Source organism: Solea solea, chromosome 20 (genome assembly GCF_958295425.1).
Source record: "Solea solea chromosome 20, fSolSol10.1, whole genome shotgun sequence".
Classification (NCBI taxonomy): Eukaryota; Metazoa; Chordata; class Actinopteri; order Pleuronectiformes; family Soleidae; genus Solea; species Solea solea.
This window is the reverse complement of record NC_081153.1, coordinates 22,859,833-22,874,898: the sequence shown is the minus strand read 5'-3', so window position 1 is coordinate 22,874,898 and position 15,066 is coordinate 22,859,833. Positions and strand designations below refer to the sequence as shown.

Below are 15,066 nucleotides of genomic sequence, written 5' to 3'. Positions count from 1 at the left end.
AAGGAGCAGAAAAACTCACTCATTGAACATTGTTTTGATAATTCTACATAAATAAGATCGAAATTAATCCTCATGAGAGGGTTAATCTGAAAAAATGAGCTCGAATTATCAGCCTAAAAAAACTCACATTGGTCGATGTTTATATCTAATAAAGGTAATGAAGCGTTAACTGCTGCTGCACCAATGAATGAATGAATGAATGAATGAATGAATGAGCGTTACCTTCATGTCTGCTATGACAGTCTGGAAGAGCCCCCCCAGAGCGCTGCACTCTCTCTCCATCACCGTCTCCATTTTCGGCTCAAATGACGGAAATGTCCGACAGCTGCGTCACTGTCACTTCGTCTCCTCCATGAACGAAGCGACGGCGAAAAACAAATGAATTAACGAAACGTGTTGATTTAAAAACATAAGAAGAAGAAGAAGAAGAAGAAGAAGAAAGAGGCTCAGAGCGAAGCTGCTGCTGCTGCTGCTGCGGACTTTCCCCCGCTGAAGGAGCGCAGAGGGCGGACACGGGCAGCGGCACAGCCCGCTGACGAGCTCAGTGTCCGGCGGGAGAGCAGCGGCGACATGACCGAGGTAGGAGAGGCATGTTCGGTCACACGGAGAGAACAGACGCCGGGAACAACAACAGGAGAACCGGAGAGAAAGAAAGGAGGAGGAGGAGGAGGGGAAGAGACACACACACACCGGGAGCGCGCCAAGAGGAGCGACGTGGACGCGGATCCACCTGGCCACGCCCACCACTGAGAAACCTTTTTTGTTGGTTTTTCTTGTTTTTCTTATTGTTTGATAATAAAAAGAAGTGTTCAAGAGAAAAAGAGTCACTCCGGATCTAAATTAATAAGAAAAACGATGTATTAAATTATGAGGAAAAGAATGCAGTAAAAAGTGTCTTCCTTTTTCTCTTTTTTTACATTTAATCATTTTATAATTTCGTGTCATATTCTGGATGAAAATCTACTACTAACTAATGTTTTTGTCACTCAGATATTTAAACTGCAGCGCCACCTAGTGGCTGTTTGGAGAAACGAGGCTGAAGATGAATTTAAACTTAATTTTTCTAAATTTCATACCAGGAAACGTCCATGTTTTTCACATTTTTTATTTAATTTCCTGACGTATCTTTACTTGTTTAGTTTGTTTTAAATCTGCAGATTATAATCTGAGGACTGGATGACTATATCTGACTCTAATGGGAGTGGAAGGACACCTAGTGGCAAAACCTCCACTAAACATCCACACAGAGTGCACTTTATATTTATTTACTCGTCATTCTGTAATTGACTGTATTTGTTTAAGATCATGTGTGTAAATAAAGTTTTTTTATATATATAAAAATAAACATTTCCACAGTGTGTTCTTTAAAATAAAAAAAACAGTTTTAAAGCAGTTTTTTCTATGTTACAAACAAAAATATAAACATGTAGTTCATCTCCTTTAATATTTGATTCAATATTTGATATCATATTTGTATATTTATGTGTATTACATCTATCAAGGTTGTAAGCTTGCTAGTTATCTTGCAGGCTCACTCCCTATTGCTATTTATCAATATTTCCTTCTGGCTAACTTGGTTATTTCTAGTTTCGAATTTTATTGGGTATTATTTTTTATTTTATGGCTAGCTAGCTATTTATCAATCTTTCTGGCTAACTAGCTATTGTTAGTTATCGATCTTTCTTTCAGGCTGGCTGATATGATAAGGGTGGAGTGGCCTAGTGGTTAAGACCGGTACCCTGTGTGCAAAAGATGATTGCAAGTTCAACTCCAGCCCTGGCAGGTTGTACTCAATTCCTTTGTAAGTCGCTTTGGATAAAAGCCACTGCTAAATGACATGTAATGTGTCTGATAAGTTATTGCTAGTCTTCCATCTATTTTTATTGCTAGTCATCTATCGTTCTGGCTAATTAGTTGTCATTCTTTCTGGCAAACTACTCAATTCCAGTTATGTTATTGATGTTATTCTATTTTTATTGATAGTTATGTATTTATCTATTATTTTGGCTAACTAGCTATTGCTAATTATTAATCTTTCTTTGTGGCTAACTTGCTAGTTTTCTATCTTGTCAGTTATCTAGCTAGTTCTTTTATCTATTTAATCGTCCATCATTTTATTATGTTTTTACATAATCTGAGGATTTAGAAATGTTGAATATAAAAGAAAACAATAACACAGAGCTTTTAAATACAGTTTCCCTGAGACTCTGTGAACCACGTGGGGGGAAAACTGCCCAGCGTGATGGTCTGGACCGAGGCCAGCAGAGGCGGAGCAACTTCACTGAGACCAGAACTGTCACTTTAACCACAGAGGATCAGTGTGTAATGACAGGGAGCAACAACACATACACAGCTCTGTTATTATCGTCCTCCAAACAAGAAAAGACTTAAACTAATAACTGCTATCACAGGGAACGAGCAGGGCTGAAGGTTCACAGCATCTAAGAGAGTTTTTGAGTATTATTGTGATATTTCACATCAGTGACAGACACATTACACAACGAGAAACATGTTCACATCTTTATCTCACTGCTTTGTGGTGAGTTTGTGTCACTGAGGTCAATCATATGAAGGATTTCAGTCACTGAAGTAAGACATTTGATTTTAATGATCGAGGCAGCAGTGGAACAACGACTCCCAAGCTAAAATCATTGATTCTTCCTATGGGCTTTGGTGTGGGAGAGTGAGCCATGTGTCTCATGACAGACATGGACATTTTGTACCCAGCATCACTAACATGAGGCACTAGTAAAACCCAAACAGTCCATCTGGTTTCTAAACTGAACTTGAGTCCATGGCAGATTCAGACAGTGTTTCTACCCTGTAATTTGTGACCACCCACTTGGCTAAATGCCATCTCCTCACTGCATTTGGTCAGTTTATCACCAAATTAGCCATCGTTTCTGCAGCTGGGTGCATGGAAAACATGAAACGTTCCTAGATCAGGTTGACTCAGGTTTTACTTACAGACTAATCAAAGCAGGTAAAGACAAGATACTCAGACACAACATGCACTTTTGACACCACTAAAAGTGCTTTGATATTTTAAAAATGACATCCACAGACTGAGACTGTAGTTCCAAGTGTTTATTGAATTTCAAAAAAAAAAAAATTCAAAATGTGACTTTAAGAACAGGTCACCTGAGGAGAGAAGATGGAAGTTAAGACCTTTGATTCAATTGTGTAAAGAGGAAAATGCTCATTTTACAACTCAGATACCATTTAGCGCCGACGCCAAGCTCCACTCCCTGCGACCACGGGTCTAAAACTTCTTGGCATGGTATCCACTGGGTCAAAACCACGAGAAACTGCATCCCACATGCCAGCTTTGCTTTGACTTAGACTGTTGCTGGGCTGCTGGGGCCTGGGCTGCTGGGGCCTGGGCTGCTGGGGCCTGGGCTGCTGGGGCCTGGGCTGCTGGGGCCTGGGCTGCTGGTAGCTCGGCTGCTGGGGCCTGGGCTGCTGGTAGCTCGGCTGCTGGGGCCTGGGCTGCTGGTAGCTCGGCTGCTGGGGCTTTGGCTGCTGGGGCCTTGGCTGCTGGGGCCTAGGTTGCTGGTAGCTCGGCTGCTGGGGCTTTGGCTGCCGGTAGCTCGGCTGCTGGGGCCTAGGTTGCCGGTAGCTCGGCTGCTGGGGCCTAGGTTGCTGGGGCCTAGGTTGCTGGGGCCTAGGTTGCTGGGGCCTAGGTTGCTGGGGCCTAGGTTGCTGGGGCCTAGGTTGCTGGTAGCTCTGCTGCTGGGGCTTTGGCTGCTGGGGCCTAGGTTGCTGGTAGCTCGGCTGCTGGGGCCTAGGCTGCTGGGGCCTAGGTTGCTGGTAGCTCGGCTGCTGGGGCCTAGGCTGCTGGTAGCTCGGCTGCTGGGGCCTAGGCTGCTGGTAGCTCGGCTGCTGGGGCCTAGGCTGCTGGTAGCTCGGCTGCTGGGGCCTAGGCTGCTGGTAGCTCGGCTGCTGGGGCTTTGGCTGCTGGGGCCTAGGTTGCTGGTAGCTCAGCTGCTGGGGCTTTGGCTGCTGGGGCTTTGGCTGCTGGTAGCTCAGCTGCTGGGGCTTTGGCTGCTGGTAGCTCAGCTGCTGGGGCTTTGGCTGCTGGGGCCTAGGTTGCTGGGGCCTAGGCTGTGGGTAGCTCGGCTGCTGGGGCTTTGGCTGCTGGGGCCTAGGTTGCTGGGGCCTAGGTTGCTGGGGCCTAGGCTGCGGGGAGCTCGGCTGCTGGGGCCTAGGCTGCGGGGAGCTCGGCTGCTGGGGCCTAGGTTGCTGGTAGCTCGGCTGCTGGGGCTTTGTCTGGTAGATTGGCTTAGCTTGATGAGCAGAACCCACATTAATACCACGACTTGAAACAATACCCGACTGAATAACATTTCCTTTACGTGGAAAGGAAGGCTGAAGGCCCCCAGAGCCATCACTTCTGTAGCTCAGTGCTGAAGACACAAAACATGGAACAGTCAGACTGGTTTAAAAAAAAAAAAAGAAAAAGTATTTGTTGAATGAATATTTACCTTTTGCTTGTGGGCCAAAGCACAGGAGTGAGAGCAGAATCACCCTGAGAAAGACATGACAAATGCATTAATGGAAGAAAATGGAAAAAAAAAAAAAAAAAAACAATAGTCAAAACAACTAAATCAAATAGTTACCCCACACAAAATCCAAAGGACATTCTGAAAGCTGAAAGCTGAAACCAAACAACCTGCACAAACTTTGCACTGTTTGAGACCAAACAATAAAGGTTTCAGCTCAGTGACTGCAGTGAACACAGCAGAGCTTTTAAAGTGAGGCCACTTCCACAGACCGGTTACCTCTACGATGAGTAGATGACTGGAGTCAGGTGTGAATAGTCAGCAGAGGCCACTGTGGAACAACCTGGGCAGGTGTTTGCATTTCCCTTAATTGGCACCTGTTTCAAGGGCTCAGTGCTTTAGAGGTTAGAGATACAGAAGAGGTTATGTTAGATTCTGTGCTCAATGAACTTAAAATAAAAATATGGAATAGCAATGGTTTGACAGTCTTTGTAACATAACTGCCAACATTACTTTTTGACTTCCTTAAAACCCTGTTTGGAAAAAGTGAAAACATGGCCGCTAGTGGACGCAGCAGGAAACTCATGTAATAAAATCTGGGTCAGTTTAAGTCTATGATATCTACGTAACACGTTCACGTCCCCCCCCCCCCCACACACACACACTCTCCCACACCAAACCCCACAGAGAAAATCAGTGATTTTAACATCACACACACAGGAGTTGTTGATCCACTGCTGTCTCCATCACTAAGTTCAAATGTATTATTTCGTCACTTCAGCATTAAAAATATGTTCAGATTGACACAAAGTGACCACACGAGGCAGCAGAGGACCAGCAGCTCCTGTGTCCCTGCAGCTAAAATCACTGTGTCAATTTCTCTATGAGGTTTGTTGTGAGAGAGTGAATAAAACAGATTTTTACCTTATAAACTCTACGATATCTCAAGAACATGTTCATGTCTTGATCTCACTCTTAAGCTTAAGCTAGCATACGGCTGGAAATGAGTTTCTGACTAATGTCAACAAAGACAAATAAAGTTAGCGTTATATGACGCGTGGCTGTCGTTCAGCTCATTCTGAGCATGTGAAAAAGCTTCAGTTGAAAGAAAGACACAGGTGACGTGGATTACATGAGTTTTTAATCACTTCACGATAACATCATGCAAACAGATGAAAATCCCTCATCACACGACACAGTAAGATGTTACGTTTTTGTAGATTTGCATGTGATACACTTTTTCCACCTTAGATTCAATATTGAATACAGAAAATAACTGAAGGTGTGATGGGTGTCGAGCTCCACACGTCACATGACTATGGTTTCTATGAACCTCCATGTTGGCAGGCAAAGATGAACCGGACTCACCGTCACTTTCAATCCACACAGATCGACTGAATATATCTGATCCTTATAACGCCCCCTAGTGGACAGGACATTATTCCTTCTACTTCAGGGGAGACATTTTGGTGTGTGCACAGGTAAGTGTCTACATAAAGGAGTAATCAGACTATGAATCACATTATCCAGGTATGTTAGTCCGACTAAGAATAGCTCGATATTAGTCAGACTAAGGTGTTTACGTGAGTTTACCAGAGCCTTCCGACTTCTAACGGAGAAATCACAATTGAAATGCACCAATAAAACAAATCACTGTGTTTCAGAGACAAGTGTTGGACTTTAAAGGTAAAGAAAGATTTAATAAGCAGAAGGATCAGCGAGAAGGAGGAAGAGGAGGAGGAGTCATGGAAGGTTAACTGAGTTTAAGGCCCAGACAGAGCGCCAGCTCATTCTTCTGGATCTTTCCGTCCCCGTTGATGTCACAGTGGCCCAACAGGGCTTTTCTGAACTTGTCCAGGTCTGTTCCACTGATGCTAGGCTGGAGGAGAAAGTTTAAAGGTCAGAGGTCAGGCCAACGTGGAAGTGAGGTCTGCAGGAGGTGTGACACATGGCCGTTTCTCAATACTCAAGTAAGCAAGTATGTACTTGCTTACTTGGTAAGTATATACTTGAGAGGTACGCTGGGAGTATATACTTGCCAAGTACGGGAGTACACAAGTATGTGGTTGTTTCTTAATACTAAAGTATGCAAGTATTGTTCTGCTGTTTGAATGGTGGCTGCAGCCTCATTAGCGCCACCTACGGTGTTGATAAATGAACATATGAAATACTTTTAATAGATGCATATATATATGTTGTTATTATTTTCACTTTTAAAATATTTAACTTCATTTATTAATTTATTTCTATTAAAATATACAATACAAATAATACAATGTGGAAAATAGACATGTTACAGCATTGTAGAGTCGCTGCTAAACTATAAATACGTTATATCTTCATACACAAACCACATGTTTGAATTCTAAATGACTCAATTCTCGCCTCAAATGATGTTAAAACTTTGTTCCGGGACAAAGAAAAATATTTATTTCAGATTTATATTTCTATTACCTGCTGCTTTGCTCCGCCGAAATGTATTCTGGGATACATGGCCATCGCAAGTACGCTTAAGTCACCTCCGATGCATACTTGGTAAAAATGGGCGGAGCGAGAACACTTCCGGGTTTGAGAACCGTCCTCGCTGTTCGCTTTCTTGAGAATTGGAACAGAACTTGGGCGAAGACTGATGACGTTTTCACAAGTACGGGAGTACGCAAGTACACACAAGTACGCACAAGTACACACAAGTATGGATATTGAGAAACGGCCATAATGAGCACCGCCTGTGCTGTGAGCGCCCCCTGCTGCTGAGTTAGACAGACTTTTCCAACAGGAAACTGAAGTTTGTAAACCACTTAGTCAGAATAAGCTGAAAGACAGCCACGTGTCATATAACGCTAACTTTATTTGTCTTTGTTTACATTAGTCAGAAACTCATTTCCAGCCATATGCTAGTTTAAGCTTAAGAGTGAGATCAAGACATGAAGATGTTCTTGGGATATCGGAGAGTTTATAAGGTAAAAATCTGCTAACTCAGTGAACATTCAATATGGCGCCGCGGATGGTTGCCTCGGTGTGTTGGTGCACGTTGTTTTGTCTTGTTTTGTGTTTTAACTCTGTTTTTTGCGATTATACCCGGAGCTCTTTCACCAGAGAAGAGCTCATGAACATCGGGGTAACAACACCAGTGGACTTATTTCCTACTCTTCTTCTCCCCACATTGGAAATTTTTGGACATTATGGTCAAAGGTGTGCTCACCTTTGTTCACGCAGTGAAACGCCGGAGGAGAGGGAAACGGGCCGGTGCACTCGTGCGTCTTCGCCAGCGCGGATCACGCACAGCGCTACCGGGTATATTTCTCTCTAATGTGCGTTCACTGGCCAATAAACTGGATGAATTACAACTGCTGTTGGGGAAAAACAGGGACTTCTACTCATCGGCTGTTTTGTGCTTCACGGAGACGTGGCTGTGTGGATTAATACCGGACTCTGGCAGGCTTCCAACTCTACAGAGCGGACAGAGACACGGAACTTTCCGGCAAAACCAAAGGTGGAGGAATCAGTTTTTACATCAACAGTGGCTGGTGCAACGACGTGACAGTGATCCAGCAGCACTGTTCTCCTGACCTGGAATCTCTCATCATAAACTGCAAGCCTTTTTATTCACCCCGTGAGTTTGCTTCATTCATTCTGGTCGGTGTTTACATCCCACCGCACGCCAGCGTGCAGGACGCACAGCGCATGCTCGCCGATCAGATACTGTGTGTGGAGCAGATCAACCCGGACTCTTTAGTTATTGTCCTAGGTGACTTTAACAAAGGAAACCTCAATCGCGAACTCCCCAAATACAGACAGTTTATTAAATGCCCGACCAGAGAGGAGAACATTCTGGATCACTGTTACACCACAGTCAGGGATGCTTATCACGCCGTCCCCCATGCTGCACTGGGACTCTCTGACCACGTCATGGTCCACCTGATTCCTGCTTACAGGCAGAAACTAAAGCTCTGCAAACCTGTAGTGAGGACATCAAAGAAGTGGACCAGTGAGGCTGTGGAGGATCTCCAGGCGTGTTTGGACTCAACTGACTGGGATGTATTCAGGACTGCTACCAACAGTCTGGATGAGTACACAGAGGCTGTGACGTCATACATCAGCTTCTGTGAGGACTGCTGTGTTCCATCATGCACCAGGGTGAGTTACAACAACGACAAACCCTGGTTCACAGCCAAGCTCAGAAGGTTAAGGTTGGATAAGGAAGAGGCCTTCAGGAGTGGAGACAAAGACAGACTTAAGGAGGCAAAGTACAAGTTTAGCAAGGCGGTGAAAGAAGCTAAACAACTGTACTCTGAGAAGCTCCAACACCAATTCTCAGCCAACGACTCTGCGTCTGTCTGGAAAGGGCTTAGGCAGATCACCAACTACAAGCCTAAAGCCCCCCACTCCTTTAACGACCACGCCTAGCCAACGACCTGAACGAGTTCTACTGCTGCTTTGAAAGACAGAGGGACAGTCCTGCAACCATCCCCCACAACACCTCCCAACACCCCCAGCTCCAGTGTTTCACCTCCACCTCCCCCACCTCAGCAGGGGCCTGGGCATCTTCACCAATGCCCATCTTAAAGGTCCCCCCTCCACCTCCCCACCCACCTCAGTGTTGACTCTTCCCATCCACGAGAGGGACGTCAACAAACTCTTCAGGAAACAGAATCCCAGGAAAGCAGCTGGTCCGGATTCTGTCTCCCCATCCAGCTTGAAGCACTGCGCTGATCAGCTGTCTCCAGTGTTCACAGACATTTTCAACACCTCATTGGAGACATGTCACGTGCCAGCCTGCTTCAAGACCTCGACAATAATCCCTGTTCCCAAAAAGCCAAGGACCACAGGACTTAATGACTACAGACCCGTCGCCCTGACCTCTGTGGTTATGAAATCCTTTGAGCGTCTTGTGCTTTCACACCTGAAAGCCATCACCAACCCACTGCAGTTTGCCTACAGAGCCAACAGGTCTGTAGACGATGCAATTAATCTGGCCCTCCACCACATCCTCCAGCACCTGGACTCTGCAGGAACCTATGCCAGGATCCTGTTTGTGGATTTCAGCTCTGCCTTCAACACCATCATCCCGGCTCTGCTCCAGGAGAAGCTCTCCCAGCTGAGCGTGCCTGACTCCATCTGCAGGTGGATCACTGACTTCCTGTCTGACAGGAAGCAGCATGTGAAGCTGGGAAAACATGTCTCCGACTCACAGGTCATCAGCACCGGATCCCCCCAGGGCTGCGCTCTTTCTCCTCTGCTCTTCTCCCTGTACACAAACAGCTGCACCTCCAGTCACCAGTCCGTCAAGCTCCTGAAGTTCGCGGACGACACCAGTCTCATCGGACTTATCTCTGATGGTGACGAGTCCGCCTACAGGTGGGAGGTTGACCAGCTGGTCACTTGGTGCAACCGAAACAACCTAGAGCTCAACGCTCTAAAGACAGTGGAGATGGTTGTGGACTTCAGGAAGAACTCAGCCTCACCTGCAACCATCAACCGTGTGACTCCACAATTGTCACTGTGGATTCCTTTCGCTTCCTGGGAACTATCATCTCCCAGGACCTCAAGTGGGAGCTGAACATCAGCTCTCTCATCAAAAAAGCCCAGCAGAGGATGTACTTCCTGCGGCAGCTGAAGAAATTCAACCTGCCAAAGACAATGATGGTGCACTTCTACTCCTCCATCATTGAGTCCATCCTCACCTCCTCCATCACCATTTGGTACGCTGCTGCCATGGCCAAGGACAAGGGCAGACTGCAGCGTGTCATTCGGTCTGCAGAGAAGGTGATTGGCTGCAATCTTCCATCTCTCCAGGACCTGTTCGCCTCCAGAACTCTGAGGCGTGCAGGAAAGATGGCTGATCCCTCCCACCCCGGACAGAAACTTTTTGAGTCACTCCCCTCTGGCAGGAGGCTGCGGTCCATCAGGACCAGAACCTCACGCCACAAGAACAGTTTTTTCCCCGTCTGCTACTAGCCTTAACAAGGCCCGGAGCCCCCCCCCCCCCGACACCTCCTCTGCATGTCACATTATCATTACATCCTTTTTATGCGTTACATTAACGTCATTACTGTGAACTTTTGCACCTGGTGAATATTTCACTGTTACTCACTTACTGCCCAGCTGTACTGCTATTTACTGCTCTTTTTAAAAAAAAAAAGAAAACATTTATATACTGTGTATATATACACACACGTATACTTGTTTCACTTAACTTTTTAAAAAAAATGCTATATGCTTGTTACGCACCAATGACACCAGAACAAATTCCTTGTATGTGCAAATCATACTTGGCAATAAAGCTCTTCTGATAGGGAGAGTGGGAGAGTGTGTGATACACACAATTAGCCATCGTTTCTGCAGCTGGGTGCATGAAAAACATGAAACGTTCCTAGAACAGTTGACTCAGGTTTTACTTACAGACTAATCAAAGCAGGTAAAGACAAGATACTCAGACACAACATGCACTTATAACACCACTAAAAGTGCTTTGATATTTTAAAAATGACATCCACAGACTGTAGTTCCAAGTGTTTATTGAATTTCAAAAAAAAAATAATTCAAAATGTGACTTTAAGAACAGGTCACCTGAGGAGAGAAGATGGAAGTTAAGACCTTTGATTCAATTGTGTAAAGAGGAAAATGCTCATTTTACAAGCTCAGATACCATTTAGCGCCGACGCCAAGCTCCACTCCCTGCGACCACGGGTCTAAAACTTCTTGGCATGGTATCCACTGGGTCAAAACCACGAGAAACTGCATCCCACATGCCAGCTTTGCTTTGACTTAGACTGTTGCTGGGCTGCTGGGGCCTGGGCTGCTGGGGCCTAGGTTGCTGGTAGCTCGGCTGCTGGGGCTTTGGCTGCTGGTAGCTCGGCTGCTGGGGCTTTGGTTGCTGGTAGCTCGGCTGCTGGTAGCCCGGCTGCTGGGGCCTAGGTTGCTGGTAGCTCGGCTGCTGGGGCCTAGGTTGCTGGTAGCTCGGCTGCTGGGGCCTAGGTTGCTGGGGCCTAGGTTGCTGGTAGCTCGGCTGCTGGGGCTTTGGCTGCTGGTAGCTCGGCTGCTGGGGCCTAGGTTGCTGGTAGCTCGGCTGCTGGGGCTTTGGCTGCTGGGGCCTAGGTTGCTGGTAGCTCGGCTGCTGGGGCTTTGGCTGCTGGGGCCTAGGTTGCTGGTAGCTCGGCTGCTGGGGCTTTGGCTGCTGGGGCCTAGGTTGCTGGTAGCTCGGCTGCTGGGGCTTTGGCTGCTGGTAGCTCGGCTGCTGGGGCTTTGGCTGCTGGGGCCTAGGTTGCTGGTAGCTCAGCTGCTGGGGCTTTGGCTGCTGGGGCCTAGGTTGCTGGTAGCTCGGCTGCTGGGGCTTTGGCTGCTGGTAGCTCGGCTGCTGCGGCTTTGGCTGCTGGTAGCTCGGCTGCTGGGGCCTAGGTTGCTGGTAGCTCGGCTGCTGGGGCTTTGGCTGCTGGGGCCTAGGTTGCTGGTAGCTCGGCTGCTGGGGCCTAGGTTGCTGGTAGCTCGGCTGCTGGGGCTTTGGCTGCTGGGGCCTAGGTTGCTGGTAGCTCGGCTGCTGGTAGCTCGGCTGCTGGGGCCTAGGCTGCTGGGGCCTAGGTTGCTGGTAGCTCAGCTGCTGGGGCTTTGGCTGCTGGGGCCTAGGCTGCGGGTAGCTCGGCTGCTGGGGCTTTGGCTGCTGGGGCCTAGGTTGCTGGGGCCTAGGTTGCTGGGGCCTAGGCTGCGGGTAGCTCGGCTGCTGGGGCTTTGTCTGGTAGATTGGTTTAGCTTGATGAGCAGAACCCACATTAATACCACGACTTGAAACAATACCCGACTGAATAACATTTCCTTTACGTGGAAAGGAAGGCTGAAGGCCCCCAGAGCCATCACTTCTGTAGCTCAGTGCTGAAGACACAAAACATGGAACAGTCAGACTGGTTTAAAAAAAAAAAAAGAAAAAGTATTTGTTGAATGAATATTTACCTTTTGCTTGTGGGCCAAAGCACAGGAGTGAGAGCAAAATCACCCTGAGAAAGACATGACAAATGCATTAATGGAAGAAAATGGAAAAAAAAAAAAAAACAAAACAATAGTCAAAACAACTAAATCAAATAGTTACCCCACACAAAATCCAAAGGACATTCTGAAAGCTGAAAGCTGAAAGCTGAAACCAAACAACCTGCACAAACTTTGCACTGTTTGAGACCAAACAATAAAGGTTTCAGCTCAGTGACTGCAGTGAACACAGCAGAGCTTTTAAAGTGAGGCCACTTCCACAGACCGGTTACCTCTACGATGAGTAGATGACTGGAGTCAGGTGTGAATAGTCAGCAGAGGCCACTGTGGAACAACCTGGGCAGGTGTTTGCATTTCCCTTAATTGGCACCTGTTTCAAGGGCTCAGTGCTTTAGAGGTTAGAGATACAGAAGAGGTTATGTTAGATTCTGTGCTCAATGAACTTAAAATAAAAATATGGAATAGCAATGGTTTGACAGTCTTTGTAACATAACTGCCAACATTACTTTTTGACTTCCTTAAAACCCTGTTTGGAAAAAGTGAAAACATGGCCGCTAGTGGACGCAGCAGGAAACTCATGTAATAAAATCTGGGTCAGTTTAAGTCTATGATATCTACGTAACACGTTCACGTCCCCCCCCCCACACACACACACACACTCTCCCACACCAAACCCCACAGAGAAAATCAGTGATTTTAACATCACACACACAGGAGTTGTTGATCCACTGCTGTCTCCATCACTAAGTTCAAATGTATTATTTCGTCACTTCAGCATTAAAAATATGTTCAGATTGACACAAAGTGACCACACGAGGCAGCAGAGGACCAGCAGCTCCTGTGTCCCTGCAGCTAAAATCACTGTGTCAATTTCTCTATGAGGTTTGTTGTGAGAGAGTGAATAAAACAGATTTTTACCTTATAAACTCTACGATATCTCAAGAACATGTTCATGTCTTGATCTCACTCTTAAGCTTAAGCTAGCATACGGCTGGAAATGAGTTTCTGACTAATGTCAACAAAGACAAATAAAGTTAGCGTTATATGACGCGTGGCTGTCGTTCAGCTCATTCTGAGCATGTGAAAAAGCTTCAGTTGAAAGAAAGACACAGGTGACGTGGATTACATGAGTTTTTAATCACTTCACGATAACATCATGCAAACAGATGAAAATCCCTCATCACACGACACAGTAAGATGTTACGTTTTTGTAGATTTGCATGTGATACACTTTTTCCACCTTAGATTCAATATTGAATACAGAAAATAACTGAAGGTGTGATGGGTGTCGAGCTCCACACGTCACATGACTATGGTTTCTATGAACCTCCATGTTGGCAGGCAAAGATGAACCGGACTCACCGTCACTTTCAATCCACACAGATCGACTGAATATATCTGATCCTTATAACGCCCCCTAGTGGACAGGACATTATTCCTTCTACTTCAGGGGAGACATTTTGGTGTGTGCACAGGTAAGTGTCTACATAAAGGAGTAATCAGACTATGAATCACATTATCCAGGTATGTTAGTCCGACTAAGAATAGCTCGATATTAGTCAGACTAAGGTGTTTACGTGAGTTTACCAGAGCCTTCCGACTTCTAACGGAGAAATCACAATTGAAATGCACCAATAAAACAAATCACTGTGTTTCAGAGACAAGTGTTGGACTTTAAAGGTAAAGAAAGATTTAATAAGCAGAAGGAACAGCGAGGAGGAGGAAGAGGAGGAGGAGTCATGGAAGGTTAACTGAGTTTAAGGCCCAGACAGAGCGCCAGCTCATTCTTCTGGATCTTTCCGTCCCCGTTGATGTCACAGTGGCCCAACAGTGCTTTTCTGAACTTGTCCAGGTCTGTTCCACTGATGCTAGGCTGGAGGAGAAAGTTTAAAGGTCAGAGGTCAGGCCAACGTGGAAGTGAGGTCTGCAGGAGGTGTGACACATGGCCGTTTCTCAATACTCAAGTAAGCAAGTATGTACTTGCTTACTTGGTAAGTATATACTTGAGAGGTACGCTGGGAGTATATACTTGCCAAGTACGGGAGTACACAAGTATGTGGTTGTTTCTTAATACTCAAGTATGCAAGTATTGTTCTGCTGTTTGAATGGTGGCTGCAGCCTCATTAGCGCCACCTACGGTGTTGATAAATGAACATATGAAATACTTTTAATAGATGCATATATATATGTTGTTATTATTTTCACTTTTAAAATATTTAACTTCATTTATTAATTTATTTCTATTAAAATATACAATACAAATAATACAATGTGGAAAATAGACATGTTACAGCATTGTAGAGTCGCTGCTAAACTATAAATACGTTATATCTTCATACACAAACCACATGTTTGAATTCTAAATGACTCATTTCTCGCCTCAAATGATGTTAAAACTTTGTTCCGGGACAAAGAAAAATATTTATTTCAGATTTATATTTCTATTACCTGCTGCTATGCTCCGCCGAAATGTATTCTGGGATACATGGCCATCGCAAGTACGCTTAAGTCACCTCCGATGCATACTTGGTCAAAAATGGGCGGAGCGAGAACACTTCCGGGTTTGAGAACCGTCCTCGCTGTTCGC

The 15,066-nt window shown here is 45.8% G+C and overlaps 4 protein-coding genes across 9 annotated transcripts in view; all 4 read right to left on the bottom strand.

The window, feature by feature from the left end:
• Nucleotides 1-687, bottom strand: part of LOC131447239 (protein MTSS 1-like) — a 42,509-nt gene extending 41,822 nt beyond the window's left edge. For all 4 annotated transcript variants that reach the window (XM_058618861.1, XM_058618863.1, XM_058618862.1 and 1 more), the window contains exon 1: nt 223-687. In XM_058618861.1, coding sequence (XP_058474844.1) covers nt 223-294 — 72 coding nt within the window. In that variant the 5' untranslated portion in view covers nt 295-687. The remainder of the gene's footprint in view (nt 1-222) is intronic.
• Nucleotides 688-3,072: 2,385 nt separating this feature from the next.
• Nucleotides 3,073-5,128, bottom strand: LOC131447636 (uncharacterized). The gene is made up of 4 exons (XM_058619535.1): nt 4,620-5,128; nt 4,485-4,528; nt 3,220-4,406; nt 3,073-3,141 (listed from the first exon to the last, which is right to left on the bottom strand). The coding sequence occupies exons 1-3, from the start codon at nt 4,640-4,642 to the stop codon at nt 3,223-3,225; spliced, it is 1,251 nt and encodes a 416-aa protein (XP_058475518.1). The 5' UTR covers nt 4,643-5,128; the 3' UTR covers nt 3,073-3,141; nt 3,220-3,222.
• Nucleotides 5,129-5,626: 498 nt separating this feature from the next.
• Nucleotides 5,627-15,066, bottom strand: part of LOC131447152 (secretagogin-like) — a 15,184-nt gene continuing 5,744 nt past the window's right edge. Inside the window, exon 11 of one of the 2 annotated variants that reach the window (XM_058618658.1) lies at nt 5,627-6,381. In XM_058618658.1, the coding sequence (XP_058474641.1) occupies nt 6,256-6,381 (126 nt within the window). In that variant the 3' untranslated portion in view covers nt 5,627-6,255. Of the gene's footprint in view, nt 6,382-13,597; nt 14,353-15,066 lie in introns of those variants that run through there. The other variant, XM_058618657.1, reaches the window with a different exon arrangement.
• LOC131447151 (uncharacterized) lies at nt 11,004-12,647 on the bottom strand. Of its 2 annotated transcripts, XM_058618656.1 has the most exons (4): nt 12,583-12,647; nt 12,447-12,490; nt 11,152-12,368; nt 11,004-11,072 (listed from the first exon to the last, which is right to left on the bottom strand). In XM_058618656.1, exons 1-3 carry the CDS (start codon nt 12,603-12,605, stop codon nt 11,155-11,157), a joined length of 1,281 nt encoding a protein of 426 aa, XP_058474639.1. In that variant the 5' UTR covers nt 12,606-12,647; the 3' UTR covers nt 11,004-11,072; nt 11,152-11,154. The 2 variants fall into 2 exon arrangements, with proteins under 2 accessions (XP_058474639.1, XP_058474638.1); XM_058618655.1 differs by having other exon boundaries at nt 11,004-12,368.